This window comes from Giraffa tippelskirchi, chromosome 7, assembly GCF_054371585.1.
Source record: "Giraffa tippelskirchi isolate mGirTip1 chromosome 7, T2T-mGirTip1v1.2.pri, whole genome shotgun sequence".
NCBI classification, from domain to species: Eukaryota; Metazoa; Chordata; class Mammalia; order Artiodactyla; family Giraffidae; genus Giraffa; species Giraffa tippelskirchi.
The window spans coordinates 98436097-98452297 of NC_137281.1; the positions used below are offsets into that span (position 1 = coordinate 98436097).

Below are 16201 nucleotides of genomic sequence, written 5' to 3' on the forward strand. Positions count from 1 at the left end.
GAGGTGCCCAAGAAAAGCATGTTGAGACTGAGAAACTGAGGTTTCTGCTGGCATTGGCTGGGCACTTCTCCAGTTGGTATGCGCTGTGCTGAAAAGAGGGTCCCCCAGGTCAGTGTTGTTAGTCCCATGGATTTAGTAATATACTTGGGGTTTGTTTCTTGAAGAGCTAATGTTTTTTTTTTAACTCTGGTGGGAATTAGTCTAGAGTATTACCTTTTATATTTTAGGACTGAGTTTGTATTACTCATTCACATTTTATACCTTGAGGATTTTTTTGACTGTTTTGTAGTATTAAAGGGCTTCCCATGTGGCCCAGTGGTAAAGAATCTGCCTGCCAGTGCAGGAGATGTGTGTTCGATCCCTGGGTCAAGAAGAACCCCTGGAGAAGGAAATGGCAACCCACTCAAGTATTCTTGCCTGGAAAATTCCATCAACAGAAGAGCCTGGTGGACTACAGTACCAGGAGTTGCAAAGAGTCAGACACAACTGAGCAACTGAATACATGTATAGTATTATACTTCAGAAGAGTATCCAACTTCATGATCTCATTGAAAAGCAAGTTTTACTCATATTTCGTTATAGTATGGCCTTCTCTCTATGACTGCTTCATGTCACTTACATTTTCAGTCTTCAAAACAAATCTTTTTCCTCTGTAGAATTTTGTATATTTTGTAGCAATATGTTCTGCATTGCTTTCCTCTCATTAGGTGCTCTCAAAAAATTTTGTTTACCCCTTTCTATGTATTTTTTTGTCTACAAATATTCTTCCAGGAATTCATTATTTCCTTGTGCAGGTTAAATAAAAGATTTTATCAACATTAAATTCTAATGACAGTTTATCTTCTAAAGGCATGGAAGATGCCCTACCCAGTCTTAATCTTTAATATATCTTCGTTGTTGAACTTTTTATGAAATCCTGTTCAGTTCCAGGAATCCTTAAATGTCCTAATATGAGCTATGCTTGATATCCTAAACATGTTTTGCATAAGAGTGTCTTTACATGTAGGGGAGCCTCTCAGTTTGTTTGAGAAAAGCCTGATGAATTTTCTGTTCTTACCTCTGAAAGCACTGTTCCCTGACTGTCATTTTTTTTTTTTCCCCCAGTGAGCCCATGCCGGTTAAAATTAAGTTTAGCTACATATGACAGAAAACTTTAAATAACAAAGTCTGTTTTTTTACATGTAAAAGTCTGGAGCTGAGGGCTTTTTCTGAATTACTGTTCTACCAACCTTACTGCCCCCTACAAGGTCTGAAATGGCTGTCTGGCCTGCGGTCATCACATCTGCATTCCAGCCAGCTGGAAGGAGAAAGGGATGAAAAAACTTCATCCCTTTCTTTTAATAAAGGTCACTTCCTGGAAATTGCATCTTACGGTTCTTTCATATTCAGTAGTTCAGTTCAGTCACTCGGTCGTATCCGACTCTTTGTGACCCCATGGACTGCAGCATGCCAGGCTTCCCTGTCCATCACCAATTCCCGGAGTTTACCCAAACTCAGGTCCATTGAGTCGGTGATGCCATCCAACCATCTCATCCTTTGTCATCCCCTTCTCCTCCCGCCTTCAATCTTTCCCAGCATCAGGGTCTTTTCAAATGAGTCTTTCATATTACTGGCTTTAAATTAATCCAATAGCCACACTGAGCTGCAGACGAGTTGGGGAAATGTATTCAGCTAAAAAAATTGAGGATTCTATTACAAAGAAATAAAAGGAGAGTGGATATTGGGGAAACAGTACTCCAAAGTCTGTACTTCATGAAGAGGAATATCATTCTGGCCCAGTCAAGCTGTCAGCCAAAGACGAAAGCTTTAGAAGTAGTTCGTCACCTGGTAGCTTCAACGTCCTGCTCTTTGGGTTGGTCTCACTTGGTACTCAGAACCGGACAAGTTGTTAGATTTTTGTCCAACATATGTCGTTCATCAGTATCCATGGGTCCATTCCTTCATCCAAACCATAACTGGACTCATGCATTTCCTAAAGCTGAAACCTTTATGCATCCAGGAGTGTCTTCACTTTGTATCTGAACTCTTTCCTCTTTCCTCAGAGTTTGCTTTGGCATTATATGGGCTCACCGCTATTATCCCCATGGTCCTGCTAGTGTTGCTCTGCGGTGGAAGTAACTGGAACACTAGACCTGCATTTGTCCTAAGGCTGGGTCAGTCCAGGAATGTTTGCAGGATCCCAACCACTTTTTTCGGAGAAGGCAATGGCACCCCACTCCAGTACTCTTGCCTGGAAAATCCCATGGCTGGAGGAGCCTGGTAGGCTGCATTCCATGGGGTCGCGAAGAGTCGGACACGACTGAGCGACTTCACTTTCACTTTTCACTTTCATGCATTGGAGAAGGAAATGGCAACCCACTCCAGTATTCTTGCCTGGAGAATCCCAGGGACGAGGGAGCCTGGTGGGCTGCCATCTATGCGGTCGCACAGAGTCAGACACGACTGAAGCAACTTAGCAGCAGCAGTAGCAGCAACCACTTTTTTAGGCCATTGTTTTATATACTGATGTTCTGCCTGGTGGTCGCCTGGTGACTGAGAGAGACCTCCTTCCCTGATGCTTGCCAGGAAACTTTACCTTGATTCATTGTGCTTTCTTAAGCATCACCTTAAGCATCCCCTTTAGTAAGGAATGGTATGAGCTTCCCTGATAGCTCAGTTGGTAAAGAATCCACCCACAATGTGGGAGACCTGGTTTCGATCCCTGGATTGGGAAGATCCCTTGGAGAGGGGAAAGGCTACCCACTCCAGTATTCTGGCCTGGAGAATTCCACAGACTGTATAGTCCATGGGATTGCAAAGAGTCAGACACGACTGAGCGACTTTGGCTTTCACTGTGTAAAGAATATCTTCAAAATGTGTAGTCTCCCAATGGCCTCTCTTTTCTGAAGCTGGCTTCTGTTCTCCTGACTCCAGACATGCAATGTAGGCCTCCCTGTACCATTTCCTAAGAAGGTCAGTTACATTCAGATACACGTTGCACTTCCTGCATAAAGAGAAAAGGAAATGCTAAACCAAATTTGTTATCTTATACATGCATAGATAACCCCCTTCATGTGGCATATGTTGTCTATTTGTTACAAGTTTATCTCTATACCGAGCCCAGGAAAGTCCATCCCTTGGTTTGCATTCGTAGTTTCTACTTACACAATTTGCTAGTGTATTAGTAGTTAGGTGACTCTTGCTCCTTTCATTTATAGAAGACTACTGCAGTGTTGTTGCTTCAAAACAGAAAATCTGCTATTGCTCCTAGATACTGTGCTTGTGTTTTAACACCTTGGCTTCCACCTCTTTCACCTTGGGCCTGCAGGGTCTTGGATAGTTTACTTTAAGAAGATTATCTGTATGGCATTTCCCCTTATTTTTTTTTAATTTATTAAAGTATAGTTGATTAGCAATGTTATGTTAATTTCTGCCTTACAGCAAAGTGACTCAGTTACAGATATATATATATATATATATATGTATATACATATTCTTACTTTCGTATTTATTTTGACTCTTTAAGCTATATGAGTCAATATGGATTTACAGCAGTATCCCCATCTGCATCCTAAAATATAGTTTTCATTGGTCTTCAGCCAAATTAGAAAATGAAAGGCAGAATAATGTATATGTGAAGATATAGTAATATAAGCTAAATTGACTACACTTTATTCTGTTTTTGTACTTTTCTCCTACTTTTGTTACTAAAATATTCTCTATTTTCTAAAGTGATATCTACAGTAGAGAGGGAGCAAAAAAGTATTTTCTTGACAAAAATGTAAGTTGATGACTGTAGTGTCTCTCTAAAATTTGTGGCCTATGAGATGGAGAAGGCAATGACACCCCACTCCAGTACTCTTGCCTGGAAAATCCCATGGCTGGAGGAGCCTGGTAGGCTGCAGTCCATGGGGTCGCTAGGAGTTGGACACGACTGAGCGACTTCACTTTCACTTTTCACTTTCGTGCATTGGAGAAGGAAATGGCAACCCACTCCAGTGTTCTTGCCTGGAGAATCCCAGGGACGGGGGAGCCTGATGGGCTGCCGTCTCTGGGGTCGCACAGAGTCGGACACGACTGAAGCGACTTAGCAGCAGCAGCAGATGAGAAATCTCTAAAGATTTGACCTGGTGGAGAAAGCATTGGTAAAATTTTGAGTATGTCTAATTAGCCTTTCTCTTAGTTTTTACATCTCTAAGATGGAGATATATACCTTTTTCTACTTCATTGGATTGATGTTGGGAAGTGAATAATAATAACATAGGCAAAGACTGGTTGATAGGATTTACTTCAAAATGATCCAGCATGGCACTTGGGGATAGGGCACATATAGATACACAAGATTGGCCGTAAATGGGTCATTATTGAAACTGGCTGGTAAGTACATGGAGTTCATTATATCATTATCAGCTTTGTTTGAAATTTTCCATACTGAAAAGCTTTTCCAAAAGTGAGGCTCTTAGGAGACTGGTCAAGGTAATAGTTTGTCCTTTCCTTCTTAGCAAGTGAGAATTGGTATTTTTGCTGCTTTTAGCAAATACATGCTTGCTCTGTTAAATTCTGTCTGATATGTAAAGCAGATAACAGCCAGCCTGTCTTGATTGAAGAGGAAACAGGAAACTGGGAATCTAACAGGTTCAGTTTCATTCTCACTTCTGTGAGGATCCTCAGAGGAAAGCCTCCTCTACCTGCTTTTTTTTTTCCCTCACATCTTCTGTCATTCTAGGAGAGCCGCTCCTCCAGTCAGTCTAGCCTGTTCTGTTCTGCCCAGGATCCGTCAACTTCAGATCCTTATTTGGTCACCTTCCTGCTCTTCCATAATATTTCCATCAACATCCTCACAGTCTGTAGTATCTCCCATCTTTAAAACAGAACAAAATAAAATTATCCCTTGATTTCACCCCCCACCCCCAGTCTATGGCCCCACTCTCTGTCTCCTTTAATTTAACCCAAACCCACACCTCCTTGAAAGAGTTGTCATAGACTTGCTGTGGCCTCATCCTGCACCCAGCATCCACTCCTCTCATACCAGGGTCTGCTCTTGGCATGGCCACCTGCAGTCCTCGTGTTTCCTCTCAGTGGATGTCCTCTTTCCTCATCCTACTCTACGTCAAGGAGCTAGAGATCTACAAGACACTAGCCTTCTGGTTTCCTCTCTCGGGGCCCAGTCTCTTTGTCAGCTTTATCTCAAATCCACCTTCTTCTCTCTCCTTTGCCACAAACACAGACTGAATTTTTACAGTAGCTTTAAAAAAAAAAAATCAAAGATTATTATAAATGAAAACTGAGCTTATGTATTTTATATACACAGCTGAGTGTATACTTCAGAGTGCCACATGTAAGGTTCATGTTCTGTCAGAATTTAATGTTCCTCAATACTTTGTCGCCCTTGGAAGAATTTTTATGCTTTCTCTTTTCTGATAACGCCACATTTCTTTTTGCCCTGGCTGCCTGGACATTCCAAGGCAAAGACAAGCTTCAGCTCCTTTTCAGCTCCTTACTCTAGCAATCCAGCAACTCAGGATTGGCGTTAACAAGGGAGGGCTGATGGGAAGACACTGCTTTGGGTGTCTTAGTTGGATTTGAAGTCCAGCCTTGCCACTATGTGTTTGTGGGGAAGAAACTTTGAGCCTGAACCGCCTTGTCTATAAAGTGGAGATGACACCTACCTCACAAAGTTGGTAGGTTTCTATTTATAAATTAAACAAACTGCCTCAAATCCTTTTTTGGGAAGAGCATATAGAAATAAAGGATAATGGAATATTTAGTTATTTGGGGAAAAACAGTTGGTTGAAAGCATACACAGTTTTAGAAGAGCTATCAGATTTCTCCTTGTCAAGATTTTCACGTGTTGTCTCAGTATTTGAAGTAGCCCCTGTTCAGGAGGCCTTCTCTGACCCACTTGTTTGAATACCTTCTCCTCCTCCACCACTCTGTTCCATGACTCAGCTTTGCTTTCTTTACAACACTGGTCACTATTTGAAAATATTTATATGTCTTCTATTTTGTGTCAGCTAGTTGGCTTCCTGTCTGTCAAGATTTGCCCCTGCAGTCTCAATCTCTAGGGCAGCACCGCTTAGTTGAATAAATGGAGGCTGCGTGAGACATTTCAGGTCACTCCTTAGAAAACTGAAAAGGAAAATGTACTCTCTCTGGCACAAGGTTTGTTTTTAAACCATGATTTAGGAAAATGTGACCAAATCACCTGTATAAAATAAAACTTTGTGTAATATTTGTTTATTTATTTTTTTGGATGTGAATGAACTGTGGGTCAGTCCTTTTATTTTTATTTATTTTTTTTTTCATTTCAAACAACTGCATACTTATTTATTATATCAATTATTTAATTTTTATCCTAATCTTTTACATATTTGGTTTTTTTGTGTGTAATATTTAAAAAGTAGAACTTTTGAGCTGAAATAATTATTATCTTAATCGTTAATGACTGACTCTTTAGAGAAAAAAAAAAGATTTTCTCTTTCTCTTTTAGGTCAAAGAGCCTCCTGAAATCAATTTAGTTCTGTACCCTCAAGGCCTGACTGGTGAAGAAGTGTACGTAAAAGTGGATTTGAGAGTGAAATGCCCACCCACCTATCCAGATGTGTGAGTTCATTTATAAATGTGTGTGTTAGTCTCTCAGTCATGTCCAACTCTTGGAACCCCATGGACTGCAGCCCACCAGGCTCTTCTGTCCATGGTATTCCCGAGGCAAGAATACTGGAGTGGGTTGCCATTCCCTTCCCTAGGGGATCTTCCCAGCCCAGGGATCGAACACAGGTCTCCTGCATTGCAGGCAGACTCTTTACTGTCTGAATCACCAGGGAAGTCTGTTTATAAATAGCTTTGATGTGATTTCAGTTCTCTGTTTTGAAAACATAGGAACAGGTTGAAGTTAATGGTATTTTCTCCTTCTGGCCCCCATTCCATTTAAAATTTTATTTCCTATCACCTGCATTTCATCAGAACTACATCAGCAATAGAGGTTTTCATGAAGCCTGTCTCTTGTTAGGTTGGCTTCTAGTTAATAGTCTCTATGGGTGGTAGTGTTTGCTCCATGACTAATGTTTGCTTTTTCTGTTGTGTTAACTTTTGTTTGTTTAATTTTTCACAAACTAGGAAGAGGAACAATTTAGGGGAAAAAAGATAAAGGTGCAGTGACTATAAAAGCCTTGTGTACTTAGTTTTAAAGTACAGTTTACATTAGGACTTAGAGTAGCCTTTGGAGCCTAATGAGACCTTGACTTCCTAAAGTAGAGAAGGATTTAGTCACCCTCTTTCAGGGTTGGAAAGATGGCAGACCATGTAACATCGTTAGCTTCTACCCATTAAATGCCTGAAGAGTTTTCCAGTCAGTGAGACAGACAAAAACCTCATGTATTTCTAAACTCTCCCTGAAGGTAATACCCCCTAGGGTTCAGACCCACCAGTAAAACAAAAGCATTAGCTGTCAAGGCTCAAGTATTCTTCATTTCAAGTACCATGCATATGCCATGTAATCCTTTCCCAGACATTCCATGCAATAAAGCAGATTTAGCCTGGATGATGTTTTTTTAATTCAACTTGTTGTGCAGGAAGCCAGTGAAGGGAAGTGACAAGTAAAAGGATGTACTTACTGCCTTACCCAGTGGTTGGTAAATGTATGGAATTTATTACCTTAAGAGGTGATGTAGTTTATGAAAATACAGGTAGGTCAGGATGAGCTCCCTGAAGTTAGTAACCCAATTTTAGCCCAACTTCTGTGCCTAGGGTAGAATATAGTAGACATTCAGAAAGTTAATTTATGCATTAATTGAAAAGTAATTAATTTTATGAAAGAAAAATAAGGCAGTGCCTCTCTAGGTCTTATTTTTCCTGACACCAAATAGGTGGTGTCTTTTCTGACACCAACTGGGTGTCTAAACAATTTAGTTTAGTTATGACACTAACTGTCCATAGTTCTTGATAGCTGAGTTGGGGGCTCAGTCCCATGACGAGACTTGGATGCCAGTTGCAAGTCCCAGTATTTCTGATCAACTGGCTATAAATTTGCATGTTCCTATGACCCACCCCGCTACCCCATCCCAGGTTTAATAATTTGCTAGAACAGTTTACAGAACTCAGGAAGGCACTTCACTTACTGTTACTGGTTTGTTATCAAAGATACAACTCAGGACTGGCTAGATGGAAGAGATGCTTAGGCAAGAAATATGTAGAGGGGCACAGAGCTTCTTTACCTTCTTGACATTGACTGATGTCACCTTGGAGGGGGGACATAATTGACCCTGGTTGAGAACCACTATGTTAGAGAACTCATCAGGTAAATCTTGATGTGTCCACTTGGTAAAAATATCATTTTAGAAACAGCATGCAAGTGTTTACAAAAGTTAAAAAGTAAACATTGTAATATCAGCTACGTAAACTTATGAATTATGTACCAAGGGCATAAAGAGAACATTGGAAATTTTACAGTGTTTAATTAGTGTTGCAGATGAATTTTTCGCTATTCTGTTAATATTGCTATATAATGACATATAATTGCTATATAATGATTTTTTTTTTTAGTTATGTAAGTCTTGACTTGGAGAAACATTCCTATCTTTTGAGATAATATCATGCAGGAAAACTTTACTTTTCTGCAAAATAGTCCTTTATACCACTGTGAGAAAGAGAATCCTGGATTAAATGGACCTTACATGGACTTTCTCTAAGATTTCCATCTATCCAGGTAGATGTTGACTGTAGTATTCTGTCATAATGAAGCATTGAGAGAATGCATAGATAAGTGAGTAGTAAAGGCTTCACCAAGGTAAAATGCCATGAATTACTCAGAAATGCTTGGTGGGAAGTGATGAATCATTTTCTCATCTGTAAAATTAAATAAAGCCTACTTAATCTCAAGAGTTGTTATTGGATGTGTTGTGGTTGGAAATAAGACGAACCCCAAGGGAGGGCTGGTTATATTTTCCTTGGGTAAAAGGTATTGACTGTTAGTTGTGCCCTAAGAGATGAAGAAGAACATGTGGTAGGCATCCTTGGAATAGAATTTGCAGAGTGTGCATGATATGAGTGAGTGAGCTCATTTATAGCAGAATGAGTTCCTGGGACACAGCCTGTTGTAGGAGTACTAGATGGAACACTGTGCCTCCATCTCACACATAGTTATCCTTATCCTGCTTTATGCTAGGAGCAGACAGATGATCACAGAGTGCTTAGACCCTTGTGGGTGAGCTGTCAGAGTTCACTGATGTTAGGGGGCAAGCCAGGATGGAGCATTACCATAAACAGGAGTGCATGGTGAAGTTACTAGGCTAGAATCACACACAGAGCTGGAGTGATTTTTTAAAAGGCAGTAAATAGTAGTTGATGTTAGAAATTTGAATCAGATTGTAAAGCTGAAATCAGAGACAGAGGAGTTGGAGAGACACCTGATCGAGCCCCAGTAAGTCTGGTCCTCTTGGGGAGCAGGGCGCTTGAAAGCCCACCCTGACACCTGACCAGCCCATTTCTGCCCTACAGGCTGCAGGCAACTCCATGTTGAGTGCTGTGTCAACAGAGTTGCTGGGGTAAAGTTGAAATCCTTTTGAGATGAACGGAAATGTTCCTAGGGGTACAGAGAAGTTCACAAGTGAGGCCCTTACAGAAACCCCAGGCTCCAAGCTTGAAAGTTAGCAAATATTAATGTAAACAATCTGTACTTTTTAGAGTAACTCTTTTTTTTTTCTTTTCCAGAGTCCCTGAAATAGAATTAAAGAATGCCAAAGGTCTGTCAAATGAAAGTGTTAATTTGTTAAAGTCCCGCCTAGAAGAAGTGGCCAAAAAACACTGTGGCGAGGTATGATTTGTAAAATTGGAATTACGACAGAATGATAAAAATCTCATCATGTTCACTAGTGTTTGCCTTCCAGCCTTTTCTTTGGCTTAAAGGCTTTCCCTTTGCACCTCAGATCTAACTTTCACTAGAATGTTCTGTTTTTTATTGGTATCTACAAAGGGGAATATTGCTGTTTGTATTGCTTTAATTAACAGTACTTATGAATTACGAATTGTAGAGTGTGTATTGGGTGTTCATTGGAAGGACTGATGTTGAAGCTGAAACTCCAGTACTTTGGCTACCTGATGCGAAGAGCTGACTCATTTGAAAAGACCCTGATGCTGGGAAAGATTGAGGGCAGGAAGAGAAGGGGACGACAGAGGATGAGATGGTTGGATGGCATCATCGACTCAATGGACATGGGTTTGGGTGGACTCTGGGAGTTGGTGATGGACAGGGAGGCGTGGCATGCTGTGGTTCATGGGGTCGCAAAGAGTCGCACACAACTGAGCGACTGAAGCTGCACTGAACTGAACTGAGAGTGTATATAGACAGTTCTGTTGATACTTAATTCTTCTGGAAATACTCCATATGAAACTGACCAGACTTTTTGCACACTTTGAGCCTGGCATCATGACCTCATCTTGACTTGAACATTTATGTTGGAAAATGTTTACAGACAAGTGATTTCTGACCCAACTTTGCCACATCTCCCCTTTTCATATCAGAACGAATTGTTTACTTCTCAGTAATTAGGGTCTCACTCTCCTCCATCAATGGCCCTGTTATACCTGAGCATTTACACCTAGTTCAGTACTGATGCTTTTTTAATCCTCTGACATCAGGGTCTGCATGAGCTCCTCCTTGGGAAAGAACTCTCTCTGGAGGGCTAGGCTGGGTGACTTCTTAGGATGAGTATTACGGTCTGTTCCTTAAGCCCACTGAGTATCCTAGGTATAATCCATCTTCTCCTCACTTTTGTGTAAGATTATGCAGTGTTTTTGCCTATGCACATCACTTTTAACTTATCCCATCCTATAAAAACTGAGAAGAGTTAAGTAAGGACTAGCCCTAGGCCTCTATGTCACTAGGGAAGTGACTGGACAGTTTTTCACTTGCATTCCATAATGTAGTGAGTTACAGTGTGCCCTCTGGGGTGCTTTTTGCCCCTAAAATCTTTGCCCACCTAAGTTGTGTTTCCAAGAACTTCAGTGATTGTCGTGGTACATAAAGTGATTGTAGAACAGCTTGGACAAAAAAATAGGCCTTGGGAATTACTCCAGAGTTCTTTCTAGTTTAAGTTCTTTCTAATGTAGTCTAATGTCTAACTGAAAAATAATACGGATTATATTGAAAATTCAGCTACAGAATCCTCTGGGTTCTTGGATTCATGATTTGTCATTTTTTGTAAAATTCTTTGCTGTGTTTGATTTGATTTTTATAGTGCAGTATTATATAATATAACTTATATAATCATCATGCAAACTCCAGGAGATAGTGAATGACAGGGAAGCCTGGCGTGCTTCAGTCCATGGGGTTGTAAAGAGTTGAACATGACTTAGCGACAGAACAACAGCAATATAATCATCATGCTTTACATTAGGTCCCCAGAACTTGCTTATCTTATAACTGAAAGTATGTATACTCAGACCTACATATCCCCCCTTTACTCTCACCTACCAGTCCCTTGGTAACCACCATTCTAGTCCCTGTTTCAGCTTTTTTAGATTCTACATGTAAATGATATCATGCAGTGTTTGTCTTTGATTTATTTCACGTAATATAATGCCTCAAGTTCCATTTGTGTTCCTGCAAGCAGGAGGATATTCTTTTTCATGGTTTAATATTTCACTGTGTATGTGTATTTATATCACATCTTCATTCACTTTTTCATTGGCATTTAGCTTGGCTATCGTGAATAATGCTGCAATAACATGGGAGTATAGATATCTCTTCAAGATCCTTTGTTTTCATTCCCTTTGAATATATACTCAGAAGTAGGATTGCTAGATCATATGTAGTTCTGTTTTTAATTTTTTGAGGAGCCTCCATACTGTTTTCCAGAGTGGCTGCAACAATTTACATTCTCACGAAAAGGGCACCAGGGTTCCCTTTTCTCCACATCCTCACCAACACTTGTTGTTCGCTGTCTTTTTGATGTGTGAGGTGATAGCTCACTGTGGTTTTGATTTGTGTCTCCCTGATGATCAGTGATGTTATATATCTTTTCATGTGCCTGTTGGCCCTTTGTATGTCTTCTTTGGAAAAATGTCTATTGTGTTCCTCTGTTCATTTTTTAATTGGATTGTTTGGGTTTTCTTTTTTATTTTGGCTGCTGAGTTGTATTAGTTCTTTATATATTTAAATATTGACCCCTTATCAGATATATGATTTGTAGATATCTTCTCCCATTCTGTAGTTTGCCTTTTCATTTTCTTGATGATTTCCTTTGCTGTGCAGAAACTTTTTTTTTTTTTTTTGCTGTGCAGAAATGTTTGATTAGTCTCACTTGTTTATTTCTGCTTTTGTTGTCCCACTCACCCCAGCCCCACCTTTTTTTGACTTTATTTTATTTATTTATTCAAATTTTTATTACAGTATAGTTGATTTGATTTACAATATTGTACTAATTTCCACTGTATAGCTAGCTACATATACAGTGTCCACTATTTTTTGTATTCGTTTTCCCTACAGGTCATTACTGACTTTTGAGGAGAGTTCCCTGTGCCATACAATCAGTCCTTACTAGTTATCTATGTTATATGTAATAGTGTGTACATGTCAATCTCAGTCTCTCAATTTATCCCTCCTTCCCCCCTCTCTTTCTCCCTTGGTAACCAAAAAACATGGAATGCTTCACAGATTTACTTGTCACCCTTGCACAGGGGCCATATTAATCTCTGTGTCTCTCCAGTTTTAGCATATTTTCTGCTGAAGAGAGCACACTGGCTTTATTTTAGATTATACTTTTTACAAATGACCAACAAATACACAAAAAGATGCTCAACATCACTAATTATTAGTGAAGTGCAAATCAAAACTACAATGAGGTATCACCTCATGCAGGTCAGAAGGGCCATCATCAAAAAATCTATGAACAATAAATGCTGGGAGAGGGTGTGGAGAAAAGGAAACCCTCCTGTACTATTGGTGGGAATGTAAATTGGTACAGCCACTATGGAGACCAGTATGGAAGTTAATCCCACTCCTGGGCATATACCTGGAGAAAACCAAAATTCCAAAAGGTACATGCATCCCAGTATTCATTGTAGAACTATTTACAATAGCCTTCACATGGAAGCAACCTAAATGTCCATCAACTGAGGAATGGATGAAGAAGATATGGTACATATATACAATGGACTATTACTCAGCCATAAAAGGAATAAATTGTGCCATTTGCAGAGACGTGGATGGACCTAGGACTGTCATACAGAGTTAAGTAAGTCAGAAAGAGAAAAACAAATATAGTATATGAACACATATATATATGAAATCTAGAAAAATGTTACATATGAACTCAGTTGCAAAGCAAAAATAGAGACACAGATGCAGAGAATAAACATAGATACCAGGAGGGGAAGGGGAGTGGTGGGATGAATTGTAAGATTGGAGTTGGTGTATACACTACTGTGTATAAACGGGTAACTAATGAGAACCTGCTGTGTAGCATGGGGAACTCTGTTCAGTGTTCTCCGGTGACCTAAATGGGAAGGAAGTCCCAAAAAGGGGGATATATGTATACATATAGCTAATCCACTTTACTGTACAGCAGAAACTTAACACAACGTTGTAAAGGAACCATACTCCAATAAAAGTAAATAAATGATACTTTTTCAGTCAGTTCAGTCACTCAGTCGTGTCCGACTCTTTGCAACCCCATGGACTGCAGCACACCAGGCCTCCCTGTCCATCACCAACTCCCAGAGTTTACTCAAACTCATCTCCTTTGAGTTGATGATGCCATCCAACCATCTCATCCTCTGTTGTCCCCTTCTCCCTTTGCCTCCTTCTCCTAAAATATATTTTTTATATCGAGATAATTGTAGATTCACATGCACTTGTAAGAAATAATATTAAGAGAGGCCATGTACTCTTTACCCAGGTTGCCCCAATGGTAACATTTTTGCAAAACTGTATTATAATATCATAAACAGGATATTGACATTGATACAGTCAAGATACAGGATAGTTTCATCACCACAAGATCTCTTTTATTGCCACCTCCTTATATCCCCAGTTCCCTGATAGCTAAGTTGGTAAAGAATCTGCCTGCAATGCAGGAGACTCCAGTTAGATTCCTGGGTTGGGAAGATCTGCTGGAGAAGGGATAGGGTACCCACTCCAGTATTCTTGGGCTTCCCTTGTGCCTCAGCTGGTAAAGAATCTGCCTGCAGTGTGGAAGACCTCAGTTCTATCCCTGGGTTGGGAAAATCCTCTGGAGAAGGGAAAGGCTACCCACTCCAGTATTCTGGCCTGCAGAATTCCATGGACTATATATAGTCCATGGGCACAAAGAATCAGACACGACTGAGCGACTTTCACTTTCATTCCTTATATCCCCACACCCTCCTTGATACCTGGCAACCATTAATCTGTTCTCCATTTCTATAACTTTCTCATTTCAAGGATGTTATATAAGTAGTGTCTTAGTATGTAACCTTTGGGATTGGCTCCCCCCTTTCATCATCATTCTCTGGAAGCTCATCCAGATTGTCACATGTGTGAATAGTTGTACTTTTTATTGCTGAGTAGTATTCCATCTTATGTCTATATAAGATGTTTGTTTTGCCATACACCAGTGAAAGACATCTGAATTGTTTCCAGTTTGGGTGTGTTAAAAATAAAGCTGCTCTAAACATTTATGTCAGATTTTTGTGAGAACATGTGTTCATTTCTCTGGAATAAATGCTCAGGTGTGCAGTGTGGGTGTATGGTACTATGTGTTCAGTTTTTTGAGAAACTGCCAAGATTTTCCAGATTGACTGACCACTTTCCATTTCTACTAGCAATGTGTGAGTGATTCAGTTTCTCCACATTCTTGCCGGTATTTAATGTTGTGACTTTTTTACTTTAGCTCTTCTAATAGAAGTTGTGATGGTTAATTTTATGTGTCAGTTGGCTAGGCCATGGTACCCAGATATTTGACCAAACATTCTATATGTTTCTGTGAAGGTATTTTTTAGATGAAGTTAACATTTAAATCAGCAGACTTTTAGTTAAGCAGTTTATGTGGGTGGGCCTCACCCAATCAGTTGAGGGCTTTAAAAGAAAAATACTGGCCTCCTTGGAAGAAGAGGGCATTGCCAGGAGATGGCCTTTGGACTTGAACTGCAACATCAACTCAGCTCTGGGTCACCAGCCTGCTGGCCTGCCCTGCAGAATTTGGACTTAGCAGCTTCTATAATCATATGAACCAATTCCTTAAAATTACTCTCAATTGATTTTTCCCTCTCCCTTCTCCCTCTCTCTTCTCTTCTTCTCTTCTTTTCTCTTCTTCTCTTCTTTTCTCTTCTCTTTTTTTCTCTACAACATGTAATCGGCTCCCTGTATCTGTGGGTGCTCCATCAGCACCAATCAGCAGTTGGATTCAGGCAACCACAGATGGAAAATATACATGAAAAAAAAATCCAGGAAGTTCTAAAAAGCAAAACTTGAGTTTGCTGCATGCCAGCAACTATTTACGTAGCATTTACATAGTCTTTTCATTCTAGAAGGTATGGTAAGTAATGTAGAGATGATTTGAAGTATATGGGAGGATGGGCATAGGGGATATGCAAATACTGCATCATTTTATATAAGGGACTTGAGCATCTGTGGATACCAAAGGACGACTTTGTGTGTGCATACACACACACACACACACACACACACGCACCCCTTCTATTTGGTTATGGAGAACCCTGACTAATAGAGATGTGTACTATGCCATGAAGCAGAGTAGCTGCTGTAAATAAGAAGGTCGGGGGTGGGGGGGGGTCCCTGATAAGATGACATTTGAGCAGAGGCCTGAGAGAAGCAAGCCAGTGGACTGTGTACATGTGGGGAAGAGAAGGACAAGAGTCAGTGTGGAGAGCAACTCTTATTTACATCCAGTCTTATATGATTTATCAGATTTGTATAGAAAATGCTAGTGAATTATATAAATTAGCAAAAGAAAAGTCCTCCACTACCTGGCTCCTGACTTCTTTCTGGTGTAGAAATGGTTTTGTAATAGAGACTGCCTTCTTTCACCAGCTTTCTGTAAGAGAGCTTTTCATATAATAGTTTGCGTCTTAGATTCTAGACTAGTGTTTCTCAACTGTAAACAGAAATATATCCAATGAAAGCCGCAGCTTCTATTACAATAAAAAAATACAACTTCCTCCAAATATTGCTGTACGTATGTGCTGCCAACGATCTCTGTGATTTCTCCCAAAAAGAGAAAGGTGA

General features: G+C 40.0%; 1 protein-coding gene and 1 pseudogene across 7 annotated transcripts in view; one reads left to right on the plus strand and one right to left on the minus strand.

The window, feature by feature from the left end:
- The window catches only part of EIF2AK4 (eukaryotic translation initiation factor 2 alpha kinase 4), a 101886-nt gene that overhangs the window by 6505 nt on the left and 79180 nt on the right, over positions 1 to 16201 (plus strand). For all 7 annotated transcript variants that reach the window (XR_014058795.1, XR_014058791.1, XR_014058793.1 and 4 more), the window contains exons 2-3: positions 6470 to 6582; positions 9688 to 9790. Coding sequence is in view for 2 of the 7 variants with exons in the window: in XM_081507162.1 (XP_081363288.1) it covers positions 6470 to 6582; positions 9688 to 9790 (216 nt within the window). In the remaining 5 variants the exon portion in view is untranslated. The remainder of the gene's footprint in view (positions 1 to 6469; positions 6583 to 9687; positions 9791 to 16201) is intronic.
- Positions 12610 to 12709, minus strand: LOC145515936 (U6 spliceosomal RNA; annotated as a pseudogene).